The sequence below is a fragment of the Rhopalosiphum padi genome, chromosome 1 (assembly GCF_020882245.1).
Source record: "Rhopalosiphum padi isolate XX-2018 chromosome 1, ASM2088224v1, whole genome shotgun sequence".
In the NCBI taxonomy this organism is placed as follows: domain Eukaryota; kingdom Metazoa; phylum Arthropoda; class Insecta; order Hemiptera; family Aphididae; genus Rhopalosiphum; species Rhopalosiphum padi.
The window spans coordinates 65,599,576-65,619,354 of NC_083597.1; the positions used below are offsets into that span (position 1 = coordinate 65,599,576).

At 26.5% G+C, this 19,779-nt stretch overlaps 1 protein-coding gene across 2 annotated transcripts; it reads left to right on the forward strand.

Annotated features, from left to right (window-relative positions):
• The first annotated feature begins 217 nt into the window (after positions 1-217).
• On the forward strand, positions 218-17,401 carry LOC132929551 (uncharacterized). Of its 2 annotated transcripts, none has more exons than XM_060994989.1 (16): positions 218-379; positions 11,055-11,264; positions 11,327-11,524; positions 11,610-11,878; positions 11,976-12,132; positions 12,203-12,398; positions 12,460-12,595; positions 12,679-13,037; positions 13,105-13,243; positions 13,978-14,203; positions 14,723-14,917; positions 14,985-15,105; positions 15,199-15,378; positions 16,396-16,481; positions 16,544-16,715; positions 16,788-17,401. In XM_060994989.1, exons 2-16 carry the CDS (start codon positions 11,214-11,216, stop codon positions 16,907-16,909), a joined length of 2,607 nt encoding a protein of 868 aa, XP_060850972.1. In that variant the 5' UTR covers positions 218-379; positions 11,055-11,213; the 3' UTR covers positions 16,910-17,401. The 2 variants fall into 2 exon arrangements, with proteins under 2 accessions (XP_060850972.1, XP_060850963.1); XM_060994980.1 differs by lacking the exon at positions 218-379 and adding an exon at positions 10,643-10,993.
• The last annotated feature ends 2,378 nt before the right edge of the window (positions 17,402-19,779 follow it).

Sequence of the window (19,779 nt, forward strand, 5' to 3'; positions counted from 1 at the left end):
GGCTTCACTTAAAATGTCGGTCGGTGCTCGGTCGGTCCGTCCTTGGTGGCCGCGGAATGCTGCGTTCACCACCGCGCGCGCACACAACGCCAGCGGACGACGGCGGCGGCGGCGGCGTCGTTCCCGTCTAGACAGGAGGGGCGGACAGTACCGTAGCGAGAACGGGTCGACGAGTCACCTCTTCGCCCCGCGCACCTACAAACTATGACGGAACGGCCGTGTCGTGGACCCCACAGCGACGTTGCCAAGTTTGCGGGTCACGCGTTGGAACCACATGGCTTTGATCTGTCCGTTAGATAGCGCCAACTGCACTTAGGAATGAAATTTGCATTCCGGACGCCAAAATCATGATTCACGACCGAATTCCGATACCAAATAGGTAATGTACGTTAAAAAAAGTCGAATCAAAAATTACTTGAAACAGGAGAATGATACTATTTATTACAAAATTATAAATGCAGACCCCCACCTTTTTGGAAACCTCCGTCGGTGTAACGGGTTGAAGTAATCGTTTTTCGATTATTCATAGCAATATGGATATTATTTACGACACTATAAGGCCGACAACCGACAATATTATAACATTCATAAATAATGCTAAATTGCCAAATGTTCTTTAACTATTTTGTAATAGAGATCATCCACGATTATAGGACTCGCCCTCTCCATATTCTATTAATGTGTTGATTACACGGTACTTCTTTGTTCTTTAGTTCTTACTTCGCAAAATTCAAACTCGCGATGATTCCATAAATTGTTAATTGTCTAATCGCCAAATCGAATTACGATAAGATAAAATGTTTGGCCTATACTCCCCCCGCACATACACACAAAATACAGTGCTACGATTCGAGACACGTGGTTAATATAATATAACAGGTGTGCAGGTAACAAATGTATAAGTAACATGTAAGTCACGCACTCTCGCGTGCTCACCAGGATGTACCTTCATAGATTATAAAAGGTCTTTTATTATCTACGCTTTGACTGACGTCCATATCGGCTTCGTTATTACGTCTGCCTTTCCATGTCCCGTCAGTAAACTATCGTATGACGTAAAATACTACAATAGTACAATAATACTATTACACTAAACAATTATCAAGTACCTAATACGATCGAGATAGATACCTACTACCTAGTACCTACCAAATACAAGTGAACACACAAAACATTGATTCGAATTTATTATGCCAATAATATAATGATGGCTATCCGACAATTGCTTGAATTTCAGTATTTATGAGTATTTAACATATCAGTTTTTTATTTCATTATTTTTATTTGACTTAACAAATTAAAAGTATAATTTTTAGATGTAAATGAACATTAAATTGTTTTAAGACAATATTTAGACAAAACGATATGTAATACTCTCAAAAATATTATTCTTTATAATTTTTATAATGGGTGATTGTTCTCCAAGGTTACACCTTACACGAAAACATAAAAAAGTGATTGGCGTCAATGCTGCGCGTAGGCCAAAGAAAGAAAACAAACTATGCCATTCGGCCAACATACATGTTGTCTTCGTCTTAAAAATGTAGAATTACAACAAATTTGTGTTCAACATTTTCAAATTTTCAAATTTGTGTATTTTTATACTATAGAGTAAATTGGCCTATTCTTCTTTGTAGTTGTCGGCCTTCAATACCATTCTGATAACTGATAAGCATATAATATACTAAGCTATCGTTCATGATTCATAGCTAAAACTCACTAATCAGTGTCCAAATTCAACCCATTCCACGTATTTTGTAACCCGTCTTCCACCTAATGTAGTGTATATATTGTATAACCAACCCTTCTTTTCGCTCCAAAAGAGCCACCTCTTTTCGTATTGAATTGACCTATCAAATTGAATAACACCATGGAGATTTTTTACATTATTTAAATTTTTAAATAAAAATAATATTTTACAAAAATTTGTTTAAAAATTAAAACATCGTAAAAACCTTATCCGAAAACAGATTATGTTCTAACCTTTAAGTTTAATACCGGTCATATTATTTACTATATAACTATATAAGTCTATTACTATACAATATTTATAGTATAACGATTGGAACTATACTAAATACAAATTTAGCTATTATAATAATTAATAATATAGTTATTATAATGACTAATGAGTATATGATTAAAAATGTTTATAAGACGAACAGCATGTTCGGTAGTGGACAATGATGGTATCCTTTTAATTAACTCGGTGTTTTAAATTGTGTAATATAATTTTCTTAACATCACCTACAAATCAATTATTTTTTTATTAAATTTTATAGTATTTTAATTAAAATTTTTGATATTGAATATGTACTAATGTACTATTTATTTATATTATCTTATAGGTATAACTGTATATAAGTGACTATACCACAGATATATAAAATACTATAATATTTTTATATATCTGTGGACTTTCAATACATTGATTAATTTGAGGACATATATAAATGTTAAACTGTGACTAACATGAATATTTTGTTTATAAAATGCAATGAAAAATAATTTACTTTATTTAACTTCATTATAGAGCTGTTTTGCCCATTATTGTTCCAGTATTTTTTAAGGGGTAACTTTTTTTTTTACAATAATATTTCTATTACTTTAAAAATTAAAAGAATCATAACCATTATATAAATTCTTAATATTCTTTATGCAGTAATAATTTTTAAAATGCAAAATACAATAATAATTATTGATTGAGAAAAACAGCAAAATACACGTATATGGTTTTTAGGCTTTTGAAATTTCGTAGGCTCAGGGAGGGAGCTAAGTCCTACAAAAAATGTATTTCATTTTATGTACTAATTCATTTTTATGAATTCTGATTATTGATTAGCATTAAACAATGATAGTCAATAGCAGGCACGTATACAAAAAATATTCGGTTAGGTTAGAATGGTTAGATAACTAATAACTAAGACCGGGAATTATAATATATATATGCACTAAAAATGTAGGAAATATGCATGTATTTTAACTTATTATTACTGAAATATGCACTAAAAATATGTTGAAAAAAATACAATTTAATAATAATTTTTTGAAATAGGTTTAATACGTAAAGACTTGAATAAATGTACAAAGGAAAATACAATTTTTACTAAATATGTTTTTAAAACGAGAAACATCCTTGATATTCGTCCATAGATATTACGACATATTTAAGTATACAGTCATCACCAGGGCTATGGACTTATAGCACTTAAAATCTTTAAAATAAGCGCTTAAAAGCGCATTTAAAAACATCATTATAAGCACCCAAACAAGCATTTAAAAAACTTAAATTTGATCAAAAATATTTAATTAAAAAAAAACTTTTTTTTTACATGATAAAGTAGGTACAATAGACATAATTTGTAATTGTGCTAAAAATAATATAATTAAAGACTACAAAAAATATTGAAACAAAATGATTAGGAAATGTTTTTAACTAAAAAATAAAAATAAATCTTTATATTATAAAAAAATAAAACTTCACTTTTGAGACATTTTTCCTTGTTGTTTATAGATTTTCCGAGGGATTTTCTGAAAAAAACCATCATAAAAAGTAGAAAAACTTGTCAAAAAAGCAAAAATAATCAGTAAAACTGGAAAACAAAAAGCATAATTTTTAAAAATCGTTCAAAAAAACAAAAAGAACACTTTCAAATTTCATAATTTATCGTGACATACACTTCCATAGTACTGTGATATATATTAAAAGTCAATCTAAAAAAAATAAGCAAATGTTTTAAGCTGAGCCTAGTCATCACTGTAGATCGACAGGTATTCTAGTATTTTATTCCTCTTCTCCAGTTATGTTAAATATATTTAATAATTGCCGAAACTCTTAACTTTTTTTTTCAATGATTTGATTCAATTTATATATACCTACATATATACTTCAACTCGTCAACACCTTTTGCATTTCATATATAATGAAAATGGTAATACATACATTTGGTAAAGTTGTTAAGTATATCAGTATACTGTTATTATTATTTTTGAAAAAAATATTTTTTGAGGAGAAATAATTATTTTACTGGTGAATTACCAATGTCATAAAAATTTGAACTTTATATACTCATAAAAATTGGTTTAGTTTTCCAGTAGAATTTATTTTTATATATTGGTTAAAAAACATATAAAAAAACCTTACACTAAATTTTCAAATCTTAGGTATAAAAATAAAAATATTATTAGCAAAATAATTTGCTAATTATATCGCTATTTTTATGAGCTTTGTAAACATTTTAACTTTAAACTTTATACTCGTATAAAAAAATTATTGCAGTGACTATAGATTTTCAATAGTTTTTAACTGAGAATTAATAACAATAATAACTTATGAGGAGCTTTATACTCAATTTTCAAACATTTTCACACAATTTTTTATCGTTAATTCTAGAAAAAAAACGAAAAAATTTAAAAATTCCTCATATTTATAAATAGCTCAAAAAGAGTCAAAACATTTTGAAAATTTTACCGTAAATAGGAAATGGTGATACAAACATTTAGTAAATTTTTTTAAGTATTTACGGTTACTTATTTATTTATGAGTTACTTTACTTAAAAAATAAAAGAACTTAGTTGAATTGGATTTACGTAAAATTTTCCGTTTTTCCCCGTTATAAAAAAAAGTGCTGGAAATTTTTTAATTTTGGCCTATACAAAGATATAAAGTACCAATACTATATCAACTTTCCAAACAGAAACCACATCCTATTCGAAGCATTTCTACTGCCTCAAAAAGTGATGACTGATATAAAAAAACCACTCATAATTGTAAAATCAATTCATTCAAAGCATAAATGCATAATAAGCAAATTATTAAATAAAATGAAAAGAATACATAACAATGATTATATAAGGAAAGAGTCCGTCCAAGGATAGAAACCAATTCATGGTTGAGAACATATTAGTTTAAAATCGTTTCAACTTTCTGCAATCTTTCCACAATATTGAAAAGTAGTTGATAAAAGACAAAAGGATAATAAAGATTAAAGACATTAGAAAATGTATTAAAAAGAATACATATATAATGCTGTAGGCTGTAGCTATAGTACCTAGGTAGTAAAAAATATAATTCAATGATTTCAATGCTTTGTAAACTAATGTATAGGTAAATAAACACATCTTTTATTTTTTTTGACTATTTTATTAAAATAAATAAAAATATATTAATATAATTCAAAATTATAGCAGTTTTTCAGATGATGATATGGAATGTGGGGCAGCCTCATGTCAAATGTTAAAATATATATCCCACCCTAAAATTTTAATGGATTTCTATCTATTTACATACCTATAGACTAGTTTGTATCCATTTCCAAAAGTAAGACTAGTCAAAGAAAAGCTTATTAGTCTATTCAAAAATGACTTAATAGTTATTCCCTCTGAATTATTTTACTTTTTATCTTCACTTAGTTTCATTCGTCAGAGAACGTTATACCTGCATATGTTGTCTCTGTCTTACATACATATATAACATGGAGAATTTTCGTACAGCGCAGAATTCATTTGTGTTGTTATAGCTTTAATATATTAGAGTAAATATACCTATCATAAAATTTAAAGGTGAGAATATTATCTAAGAAATGTTCATATTCTATTATTTATATTATCATTTTAAAGTGACCAAGTGAGTTATGAACATTTTAAAGTTGTAATATTTCACACAGCTATAACTTACTTTAAAATGATAATATCAATAAAAACATATGATATATTCTAGAAAGTAGATAATATTCTTATTTTCGTACAACGAATTTTATAATAGGTAAATTGACTGCAATATTAAAGTTAATAATATAAAATGTGTTCTGCTGAATACTGAACGCAAATTTTCTATGATGTACGTTATTTTTTTATGTGATATATTTTATATTGAGATTGTTTGGATTTTAAATTCGGTAAAGAGAAACAAATTTCCAGAACTAACAATTGTCAGTATAGCATAGGAAAATAAAAATATCAAGGGGAAATGTTTTTTGACCTCTTACTACCCACTAAAAGAGACGCCATCGCTAATGATTACAATAGTACAGGCTTATATCAGATATCGTTATTCTTTCTTCAAGCCTAATCACTAAACGTATATAACGTTGGCCGTTCAAACTTTCAAAGTATTTTATTAGATTATAGATACTTTCTAATTTTTTTAAGCCTATGCAGGAAAAAAACCCAATCACAATACTCATAAATTATAACAAAATCTGTATAAGTATAGTATAGTATGTGTCACGTAAAAATTATATGATTCGATATGTAAGGTTTTGAATCGATAGGAATTAGGAAACGATCGCCAGTAATTGGGTGTGATAGAGTGCACACTGCGCAATGGATCATCGTCATTCTCGCGTTAAACGCCGAACGGATTGAGTGCTAAAGGTCTAACATGCAACTAATGCTTCTATACGTCATATCAGTGGTGGCCAAACTTTTTTTACCTCAGGCCATAAAAAAAAACTTTTTTTACCACAAGCCTTTATTTACGTAAATTAAATTTTTTTTTTTACGTAAATATAAAATATTATAGTTCTTTCGCGGGCCAGATATTAAATGATGGCGGGCCGTAGACCACTCCGTTAGATTATCATAAATTAGCGAGCAAGTTAGGTTATAATAATACTATTATAACAATAAATTATAATCTATAAAACATTAAAACGATAATTTTTGTTCGGGAAGATTATTTTTTCCCTGGCGAAATTGATAGGTTGTTTTTAGACTACCTGTACTGGAGGAGTCGATACTGACGGAATCGATATGCCTATATATCCCCTAGTATAAAAAGGTCTGGCGGAATCGATGAAACCACCCATTATTACCACGGAACGGCCACGCCACAGTGATGAAGTACAGTTTGAAGGTTTTTTTTGTCGAAAATTGTAATTGAAAATTCGAAACATTGAACAGTGATAGTTATAGGGCGTTGAACGATTTGTATATATTGGCCATATGGGTTACGTCGATTGTGGCTATCTGCTTAGAAAGCAAATAAACCGCATCATTATGTAACCCAGCCCGAAGCTTGAGTAGGTACTCGTTGACCGACCTTTTGTCTTTATTCATTACCTACGTAACTTGTAAAGCCAAAGCACATTATTAAGCTTTCTTTTCTTTTCAAGTGATTCAATATCATAATTGGTTTTTTTTGTACGTAAAATGTGTTTATTATCTATATGTTTGTTATATATATAAGTACCTACTCATCAAAGCCGCTCCGGAATACGTTTAATGGTTCAATCTCGATTATTGTGCTAAAATGGCAATATTTTGATGAGAATTCAAAATAACTGAACTCTATTCTAAAACAGAACGAACTAGACAAAAATATAAACAGCTTGCATTTCTAAACTCTGGGCAATTACAACGTTTAAAACCAAATACGCAATGAGCCTTATCACACAAATAATATTTTGCAGGATATTGCAATATTTTTTTTCTCAATGTTTTTTGTTCCTTTATCGGAAAGTTTGAATATTCAATACAAGGTTCACTGTGAGGTTTTTTAAACCAGCTACAAAAAAAAAAAAACCAAAAGTACCTATCTATTTAAAATAGTCACAATTTTCACAAGCTGTACCTGTAGATTTATTTTACAATTGCATTTTGGAGTTAATAATAATAATGTATATAACATGTATTATAATAACTAATTTAATAACATAACAAAAAACATTTATTTACGTCTAAGGTCTAACATAATTACATAGCTATTGCGCTACATTAATATACACTTATAAACTTATTCACCTATTCTATGCTACGGCATATTTATTAAGCGCAGCAAATTAAACGTCGGAAAAACCTTTTTGTCCGTTTCCAAAAAGATCTGCATTTATTTTTAACAAGTAATGCCACGGGCACGTTATACGAATCATCTGCCGAAATGTGCATTTGTCATTTCTATTTCGATGGACGTGACGCTTACGAAATAGTTCGCTTCGCTAGCGGACCAATGACTTTTCGGGGTTCACCAGTCACCACATCCAATGGGCCTTCGTTATGTGTATCATCGCGGAATCCTGCCCTAAGTCCGTAACGATGAGAGATACGGTGATTGGGCCTTAGCTTTATGGCTAGCGCCATCTCAGCAGCGTTTACTAATACAATCATTCGCCAAATCTGTGGTCTTGCGTAATTGGCCAACGGGATTGGCAATGGAAATATTTGCATAGTACGTTACTGCATTTGGGTTCTGTTGCACCGAGGCGGCGTCCGGCTCAACAGAATCGCCATCGTCGACAGACATCATTATTTTGATTTTCGGTATCGAATTAAAATATGTCTTAGTAATTAAAATTGAGAATTTCGAACTTTTTGAAACTTTTGTAGTTTGAAGGTTGTGCGATTTTTTCCAAATAGTTCCCATCGAAGGCAGTGTGATTTTTAAATCAGTCGTAATATTATCTTGCAGGATTTATTTAGAATACGCGTGTACTAACGAAAGATTTATATCAAAATCTAAATACTGAATACTGAAAACTAACAGTTAGACAGATATTACACCAATATTATATAATTCAACTTCAACACTATATATGGATTGACAATAGCAATAATATGTTTTTAATAATTTTTTACTTAATTAATTAATTATCGGCCATACGGGCAAAAAGAGTAGCGAGTAAATTATAAGTTGTATCAGTACCATATTATATTATATTGTCAATATAAAATATAGAAAATGTACAACAGAAAAGAACATTTATTATAGAAATATAGAATATTAAAATTAAATCTTACATTGTAGTTATTTATTTATTATAAAAATTAATGTGATCCCCAAAAACAGCACATTCATCTATACTAATTTTATGTTTAAAAAATATTTTCATGGTAAATTTTTAATTCTTGCTTAAACTCAGGTTTTATTTATTTCCAATAATCAACTTTATGATTTATCCAAATCAATATTTCAGATAAAAAATATCTTTTTTTCAAAAAAAAATAAATAATTAACTATAGTGTTTTCTAGTTTTCTATATTAGTATCAGGAATCAGCATAATATGTTGATTACTTCAACTCTGAGATACTTGAGTTGAATCTTAGCGTTTTCTACTACATCGCCCTAGCAGCATTAGTGCACTATTTTATGTTTCACCAGCAATTCCAGTGTGCACTAAATTACTAGTCTTATGTTCCACGTTATTTCACTACGCCAGTTATTTGCACCAAATGGCAAGTGCAGTTATAGTTGTACGACATAGGTGTAAACTTGTCTTGTTAGAAAAGGGGAGGGGCTAAAATTATAAACATAGAACAGGCCCGTGGAGGGTTTTGACCTCGTACCTCTACATATACATTTTACAATTTTAGTGTAACATTTATATATAAGACGTATATAAAAACTTCAAAATTATTTACTTAACGGCTTATAATAGGTACATAACTTTTTAACGTTGTCGTTATAAAATATTATAACATATAGCTCAATCATTTTAATTTTATTACAAAATATTTACAATACAAAATTCATATATGAAGCAAAACACATAACTATCGGATATCTTGATTAGGAATTACGTTTTACATTTTATAATTTTCTCTAATAAATAACCTTAAATTTAATTGAAAAACTTTTAAAAATGTAGGGGGCTAAGCTCCCCCCTAATTTACGCCTATGTTGTACGAGCTCTTGAAGACGTTACACCCGCATGTGTTGTCTTCGTCTTACTAACGTATAGCATGACAAATTTTCATTTAGTAGGATCAGTTTTGTGTGATTAGCTTAAATATTAAGAGTGAAATGAACTATTATCAAACCTAAAGGTGAGGACATTATCTGTGTTCTCTCGTCGGCTTTTTACGTTATTTTAATTTTTTAAATGGATTGTGAGTAAATTAAATATCTATACTTAAAAATGCTCATAATTTACTTAAAAATTAAAATATAGAAAAAAGCCGACGATAGTGTAATTATCAATTTTCGTATTTTCGGTTAACTGTTATTTCTGGGCTTTTATTTGATCTGCAGATGTAGAAACAACGAATATACTTGATCCACGAACTACTACATAGTAGTCCGTGCTTGAATCATTGAATCATATGATAATATCATATTATAGTTCAATGAATTGAATTCTTCTTAAATCATAGATTTAATATGATACATGGAATTGTTACATCATTCATATCTACACTCCACAGATATTTGTGTTCATACCAAGGTGGATATATATATATATATATATATATATATATATATATATATGTATCCACCTTAGGTTCATACCTATTCTAAAACTGATAATTACAACATTGGGATTGATATTAAATAAATGAGCGTTCGAAATATATTTTCTATTTAGTTTTTACTATAATCGGAAATCTCAAATTAACCAACTAAGATAGAATGGACTGGAGTATTGTATATAGTATTTCATATGGAATTATGTTAAATTAAATATTATTTATATTTTAAGACTTAAATCTTTAATCGTACTGGAAGGCCACTGACTGGAAACAGTGGGAACTGGGAAGTTTCTTGTCTATGGTTTCTACTGGAAACCAGTAGAGCTTTTCAGCCTTATCATAACAACTCGTAATATCACCTAGCGACACCTTGAATGATGATAGATAGCGCTTATGTCTATGCATTTTGCCCTCCCAACCGCAGGCTATCTTCTAAGACCGTGGTCCGGAACAATACCATAAGCGGCCTGGTGATAAGGCTCTCGTAACTTCTCGATTATCAATTTATCATTATAAATCTCAAAATTACAACCGCCAAAATCATTTCAATTTTTATAAATTTTTATACAACGAGTTTAAAGTTATTAAATAGATAATAATATCTCATCTTAATATAATTTAACCGCTAAATTTTAGTTCACTTAATTATGTGTGTATTGTAAGTTCAAAACTAATTTATGTAACTATATTAGTGTATGAAATATTATTTGGACTAAATTGAAAATGGACAATACGCCTGTTATTAGTTTGTCATCGAAGGCACTTGCAAATGTTTTAGAACTTATCAAAATGATGACTGGACTAAAAGTTTGTTTCTTTGCATATTTTTAAAAACAAAGCTTATTAATATGTATTGATTTTGTTCTAGAACTTCAATGAAGTCTATCTGAAATACGCTCAAATATTAAATAATTTTAATGACGTATATTATGAACATCCTAAACAGTCAGATGTTGAGTATTATGTTAAAGGATTAATAGAAAAATATCATGTTCAAGGATTTCCATTGGAAGCTAAGGAATTTGAAATGCGTATTGATCGATTTATTAATTTCTCAAATATCAATAATCGCTCTAAAGTATTAATATTAATTGTACAATATATTTTATGTTAATAATAATGCTATTCAATGTTTTGTAGCTATCATCTGATGTTGTAAAATGGGCAATCATAGGGACAATAATCAATATGGCTGATAATCCTTGTGGATCTAGAAATGCTTTCCGCAAGACTAATTTAGACACAGTCAGAATTGAATTAGAAGGTGAAACTGCAGTACTTGGAGATTCGTGGAAAGCTAATTTTATACAAGAGTTACTAAGCATTGGTAGGACTTCTGTAAGTATATAATAATATAATATATAAATAAAAATAAACTTATAAGCTTTTATCATAACTAATATTATTTTTTATTGACTTATAGTACTATATAGAGTCTGATTCAGAATCAGAATATGAAGACGAGGCTGATATTTGTTCATTAAGTGCTGTATCACCACAGAATTTTATAGTTAATAGAATAAAAGATAGAAATAATTCTCTACCTAGTAGGGAGTATCTTAAATTAGTTTTTTCCCATGAGAATATAGCTAGAAAATTATTGATAAAACGAGCTTCTCAATTTTGGTGGCTTAATAAATCTGAAAGAATTGCTGAAGACGGACAATATTCTTTTTATTTTAATTTAAAAAAGTAAACAATAAATATTTTTCATATTAATGTCAAGCAATTAAAATAAAAAACTAACTGTATAAATAAAGATTAATGTTTACTATACATATGTTTTTAGATATACAAATAACAAAATATTTAAAATTATAGATGATAATTTTATAATACTTGAGTGTTTAAAAAACAATTTAACTGTATCATATATTCTTCAGTACAGTTTAGAAGAACAAAGTAAATTATTTGGATGGATGAATATTTCACCATCTGTATCACCTGTAAGTTAAATTAAATTAATTTAAACCTTTTTAAAAATTAACTAATTATTAATATTTAATATTATTTTAGGAGGTATTTAATAGATGGATTTTAACTATTTCACCATACATAAAAAAATTTAATCATCTAACAAAATTTACATGCCATTTAAAAGGACTAAAAAAAATACCCTATACATTAAGAGCCTATGCTAAAGGATTGGAGTCCATTTTAGAACCAATAATTAATAAAATGGGTCTTATTGAAAATAGAATTAAAAATGGTGGTAAGTTTTTATTTTTTTTTGTTACCATATAAAAAGTTAATATTCACTTAATTAATTTTAGTAAGCCATGACACATTATTATCATTTGAAGAAGAAATGTATATGCATTTTAACATTATTTCTTATGTTTATTCTGTACATTCAAAAGCTATAGATTCAAACTGGGAGTCTACCGATAACTGGAAAACTTCAATTAAGTAAGTATAATATTTATTTTAAATATATCATAAATGTATTTTATGTATGATGATAATAATATAAAAATGTATCTAAATTTCAGATTAATTTCAGTATTGTTTTGGTCCATACAAACTGCAATTATTGATTACCAAAAATTAATTGTTGTGACATTGTTCTTGTATGCATTTGAACCTTATGTACATATGACAGAATTATGGATTCATGCTGGACAGCTAGTTGATGAAAACAACGAATTTATCATAAACAATTATGAAGGAGACAGTAGTATAGCATTCAATATACTCTTTAAAGATATACATGGATATTTAAAAGATTGTAATTTATGTGTACCACCAATTCTTGAATATTTAATACATTTTTTAAATAATTGTGATTGGAAAGTATTTGTAGCATCAGAAATAAGTAATGATGCTATTGCCTTGTGTGAAGTTCCTAGAGGTATGTTAAAATATCCATTTAATTCAATTATTTTAAATACTTTTTTTTTAATGTTAAATGTTTTTAGGTGAACTGTTTAATAGTTTATTAATTGAAATAAAAAATTCTAATGCCTTCTGGGAAAATTATATTAATCCTTTGAATGAATATAATCCTTCCAACTGGAATAAATTGCCATTGTTAGCAACAGCCTGTGTCCATTATAAGTAAGTATCTGCATATTAAATATATTGAATTATTTTTAAGTAAAAATGAATTAAAGTTTATAATTAATGATATGTAAATGTATTTTTAGCTCCCAGTTTAATCTATCTAATGTAAGTTGTTTATATGTGTGTATATTATAAGATTTTCTATGTATTATTTAATAACTCAAAAATTAATTTTCAAACATCTTGCTTATACTTTTAAACTCATTCAATAAAGTATGAAATTCCAATTATTCAGTAGACTGTATTATAGAATAGAAAAAGTGTTTGATTTTTTATATTTATTTAATCATTTTAAATTCTAATGTTAAAAAATAGTTGATACAATTATAAAAAATATAGTTTCATATCAGTTTTATTCGTTATGAATGATGTTTTATTTTATTTATGCATGTAATTTTTTGTGAAAAAACTGATTTATTTAGGATATTTTGAAAAAGGGAGTGAGGTAAAATAAGATTTTATTTAACATGAAATTTGTATAAAACCAACTCAATTATTATTTTTAATCTGTGTAATTTATTTTTAAACACAGCTCAAGAGAACTCAAACCTAGGACCTTTTCCCCTTGATTATACACTACTGTGAAACAATAATTTATTCATTTACTTTAATTAAAAATAATTGATAGATCAAACATTGGTTTATTTAATAGTAGTTAAATACTTCATTTTAATAATTAATACAAATATGTATAACTTTTATTTTCATATTTTGATTTGACTAATTAGATTTACTGATAAATCAACTTTTGAATTGACCATACCTTCAAGTTATGAGATGGTAGATATGTTTTTATTGGTTATTAAAAAAGCTATAAATAACATTGGACTGAAAGTTGGAGATATTGTTCTTAAGAAAAATAAATTTGTGTATCATTTGAAGAATTTGTATAATATAATTTTTTTGGAAGATGTAAACAAATCTGTCCAAATTGATCGAATTATGGAATATAAGGTAAAATATTCTTCTTATTTTTTTACTTTGCCCTTTTTATCTTTACTATTATTTTTATACTATCCCTAACAAGGCCGTAACTGAAAAAAATTTCAAGGGGGTCCAATATTTTTTTTAAATATAAATGCTGAAAATGTATAATGAATAAACTATGTTCACCACTAAAATATTGCTACTAGGTAAATATCACCCTAGTTACGGCCTTGATCCTTAATGAATTTATTCCATATACTACTTCTCCTAGCCTCCGCACTTATAATTTAGTATTCTTATCTCTACTATTCTCATCTCCCTCTTTTTTTGTTTTATTTTCCACTGACTTCACTACTGTCTTATATAATATCTAAATTTTATAAATGTAATTTAAGGTAAAGTATATAATTTTATTGTATAAGTAATTAAAATAAAATAATGTATTAGTATAATCTCGCTAGTTTTACATTTATTTCAATATTTTAATTTGTTATTTGTTTATATTTAACTCCTTATAATATTTAAATTAAATTTGAATTTTTATAGATTGAGCGCAATTCATTTTTGAACAATTGTTTTTATTCACTTCTTAGTGATGATCATAGTTCAATTTTATCTAGTAATCATTCGTGTAATTTATCACTGAACTATAAAACTGAAAAAAATAATTTTTTTGGAGACAATGATGTATTCAAAGATAATTTTGCCGATGAACTTGAACGCATTACAATTACATATGATGTGAGTTTAAATCTCTAAGTATATTTTTCATTTATATGTTATTAATTATATTTTTATTTATGTATAGGTAAAATTTCCATTAAGCCTTATTTTAACCAATGAGGTGATATTTAACTATAACAAAATTTTTCGTTTATTAATAACAGCCAAGCAAGCTGTAGCAATGATCTCTCAGTTACAAACTAAAGGTAAATAGGTGCACATATATATTTATATATACATTATATTATATTTTAATATGTTTAATTTATTAATGGTTAATTATTAATACAACATTTCAGATTTAAATAAGTATAATTACTCATTAGATGTGAAGCGAATGTATTTTATTAGATTATGGATTATGTCAACTACTTATAAACTACAAACATATTTCTTCAGTGTCGCGTCAAGATATCTAGGCTCTAAACTATTTGATAGTATTAAAAATGTAAAAAATGGTTTGGAAGCTTTTGAAAAGGGTTAGTATTTGAATTAATATTGATTTAGGAAATAATAAATATTAGTCACTAGATACTTATTTTATGTTCCAACAGTTTTTCATCATTTTTAAAATTTATCAACAACCAAAATATATCTTATATTTTAAAGTAAAAATACCTTATTTTTTCATGATTTTTCCATACAAATATCCTTGAAAAGTTGAACAAATTTTTTGAGTGAAGTATTTTATAATATTAAAAATATTTGTTTGTTTATTGTTGTTCGAGTTTATTAAATTGTATTATTCTTCTGTTCATATTTTTCTAACTAAATTATTTTATATAAATTATAATATAAATTATGATATTTTTTTTTATACTTGAAGAAGTAAATTTATCTGTAAATTCTGTATTAGATAGATTTATTTGAATTTTCTTTAACTGATTATTATTTTGAAACAGCATGATTATATTTTAAGCTATTTATTTTAAATATCTTATTCCTATTTAATAACAATGCATGCAAAATAGTTATTATCAGATTCAAAATTATAAGATTTATTAACATACACAGAAACTGAAGAATATAATGAAAAATTTGAAAACATAATAAAAATGTATTATCCTTATTAGAATTTCAAAAATTTGGTAAAATATGGGTTAGATGGTATAAGTGGAGATTAATTTATTGTTATAAATCAAATTGATATTCATAGAAATAATACATTTTATAATTCATTTTCTTTTTCCAATCCACTTTAAATTTTAATATTCGATTACTCAGCAACTTTTTCTCTTTATTAAAAATTTGTAAATGCTGAATGAAATTGTACTTAAACTTATAATATCTTCTATCATCATCATAACAAGCAGAATTGAGTCTATGACTTAACCAACATATTCTCAATCTAGAAGCTATTATTTATTCTATGAAGTTTCAAAAAGAAAACTACTGTAGTTGTATTATAATTATAATTTAATTTTTAAAATTCATTGTTCTGTAACAAATAATTTTAATAATTTTTATGTATTTACTAAAGAACTTTTATTTTACAGTATTAGAAGATCATGTTAGCCAGGCTATTAGATTATGCATGCTAAGTGGTTCAATGGAAAAATTTTCTTATGAGTCATTGGCATTGGTATTTATAATATACATTCTAAATAAAAGTTCAAAATCCTAAAAAAATTTATTTGCATATAGTTATGGAATGCATGTGAGCAATTTACAAAATTATGGATAAAAAGTGTAACAGACGATAGTATTGATGTTGAATTGATGGAAAAAATTGAAGAAGAATATGTAGATTCTTGTTGGAAATTAGCCAGTAGTTTGGATACATATCTTTTATCTGAGGACGATACATCTAGTATTTGTAAGTATTAATTAATTTTAATATTTTTAATGAAAAAATGAATATTTATTATCTAATGATGAATTATTTTAGTATTTGAATTTTGTCGAGATTTTATGTCAAGTATGCCCACCAAAGAATCGGCTGATCTTGATGGTAGCTTGGTTTACAAATTGAGTGATTCACGGAATAGATATTCTTTTACATATATTTGAACATCATTACTAAAAATTTAAAATATAGTATATTATGAACGACGTTCATTTATACTTTTTCACTTAAATGAATCTGTTGTCAAATAATCTAAAAAAGAAATGTAAAAAAAGTTGTTATTTTATAATATTTTTTTTTTTTTGTTGATTTCTTGTAAATTATATATAACATAAATGTTTTTATAGATTTTCTATTCTAAGAAAATTAGCTAAAGCATAAAATTAAATTAAATATTATCTCGTTAAATTGTGCATGTTTATTAAATTATTGTGTGTTAAGTAATTTGATAAATATTCAAATTAATATTGTAAATTAAAATCCTTTTGTTATAAACGGTGAAGTGTAAATTTGTAAATTAAAAGGAACATTGTGAGGTGTCATTAGTGAATTCTAAAGGCTGTTTGTGTTCTTGTTTGACTATAGTCAATAATTATAATATTTATTAATTATTTTTCTAGGTTTTTAAAAAATAAAAAATTTTAATTAAATACAAATGTTTTACAATCACCTTTTTATCCTTTTCTATAGTTAACAATAATTTTTCATTTCATAAACTAGTATAAGACATTTTAAGTCCTTGGATAAATATATTGATAAAGTTTAAAAAATAGAACCTGAACAATTATCTAACTAAATTATTTATATTTTAATATTAATTCACGGGAAGGGGATTGTAAAATGTTTAAATAAATAAAAAATTATATTTAGTAAATAATTCAATTTTAGTCTACAATGGTGGGTTTAAAAATCACATTTTTGTATCAGAATACATTAATTAAATATATATTAAGATACATTATTACTGTATATGTAATTGATATAGAAATCTAGAAATTGATGTAGCTTACTCAAAGGCTAAGGATAACACAAGGTGAAGGCGTTATAGTTAGGCAACTATATATACAGCTGATTTTATGCATAAGAAATAAGTGGTATAAGAAAATTTAATATAATTTTAATTACATTTAATGCTAAATACTAAAATTAGATACAAGAATAGACTATTAGAGATTTCTAAGAAGAACAAAACAAAATTATTACTTAATATTATTTCTATATTACCTTTATAGGTATAAAAGTCATTCAATTATGATAAAACAAGTACGATATTTACTTATACTTAATTTTAGGCCCCTGTACTAAATTATTTTTGTGGCTCTGTCCAAAATTTTCATAATAAAATTTACCATAAGTTATTAAAAGTTAAGTAATAAGTATTTTGAGAAAAATAATTTCTTTTTTATTACAATATTATTTAAATTATTCAGATCCAGATGCATAATACATGTTAATTTCTAGGTGATCAATGATCATTGGTTAACCCGTCAAATAAAATAACTAAAATATTATAAACTCATAAGTATATTCAAATTTCAAAGATTACAATTAATTTCACTTTTACTGTGCCAAAAAAAAACACATATTGAGTTAATAATAAAAAAAAAATAAGTAAATAAATAAGTTAATAATTATCATATTATTAAATTATATAAAATTAAAAAAAATACGTATTAGTTTCAATTAACCAATGAAGTTTTTTATTTGAAATACATTGTCGACGACATTTTCTGCCTCATCTACAACAGCATACATAACAAGTTGTTTTGCTCCTCTTACTACCACATTTTTAACAATGTACTTGAGAATAGGACCAAAAAATCTCGTAGTTACTGACTTATTAGTAGAAGCCGAAGCCCAAGTATCTTCTTCGGTCCAAGGTCTCAAATTGTTTGATACTATAATATCGTCAAAGCCAGTAGAAGCAGACAAAATCACGAAAAATGCGAATAAAACAATAAATAGTCTGCTAATGGTTATCATGATTTTTTTCAAATATATATGTGATTGTTTAAATAATAATATGAAGTTCCAGTTCAGTTTCTGAAGTTTTCCAAATCTATTGACTATGGTGACACTAGTACTATATCCTGTACGTTCTTTGATGGTAATTTGTTGTTAATTGCTGTAAAAAAAAAAAAAAAATAAGATAATAATACAAAATATAGAATATTAAATAAATATATAAATTATTTCTCTTGAATTACGTGATTTATTGATACTCATCAGTCATCATAAATGGATTACGGATGATATACCTATTATTGTCATTAAAAATATATAGGATATTAAAAATCAGATTCAATTCCTACGTGTTAAATAAAAATTTTCCTCTTCAATTTTTAAAATAGGTATATGTTTTTATTACTTATATAAAATACTCAAAAATACAGATTATTGGAAGTAAGAAAGAATATTTTGCGGTAGAAAATGTATAGTAATATAATAGATTAGTTTTAATCTATTTCTAATTGATATCCAATTTAATTTATATTAATTAAAAAGGAAATAATATAGATTTCACTAATTACATGCCTATCTAAATAGTAGGAATTATAGCTAAAATCCTCGAAAAAGTAGTAAAAAGAGGAGCTTAACTGTCTTGTTCTACAATTAACATATGCTATTTTATTAAAATACCTTTCAGGAGTAATAGGATTATTCAAAAATACAAATACAGACATATAGTATAACTTCCATTTAACGAAATTTTCTGTTTAACGAATTATTTTTGAGAACCATGAAGGTTCATTGTTAATTATGCGTAAATTTATCTAGCTCTGTAAAAAGAATCTGATGTTTCTATTTAACGAATAATTTGATAACATGCAAACCCGTTTTTGTAAACGAAATCAAACATTTTACGAAAAAAGTACAATTTATAAAAATAATAAACAAACAAAAGGGTGGGCAAGTGGGTATCGCTCTGCTGTATAGTATAGTATATCACTATAATGTATGTATTCAATTTGAATACGAAAAACGATTCTGAACGGAGTTGATTTATCAGTCTAGGTCCTAGGATAATTAATAG

Bases quoted from the DNA above. Each gene is read 5' to 3' on its own strand.
- LOC132929551 (XM_060994980.1), top strand. From the start codon at position 10,910: ATGGACAATACGCCTGTTATTAGTTTGTCATCGAAGGCACTTGCAAAT. The intron at 12,399-12,459 runs GTAAGTTTTTAT...AATTAATTTTAG, and splicing joins AAATAGAATTAAAAATGGTG to TAAGCCATGACACATTATTA. The intron at 15,379-16,395 runs GTTAGTATTTGA...TTTATTTTACAG, and splicing joins TTTGGAAGCTTTTGAAAAGG to TATTAGAAGATCATGTTAGC.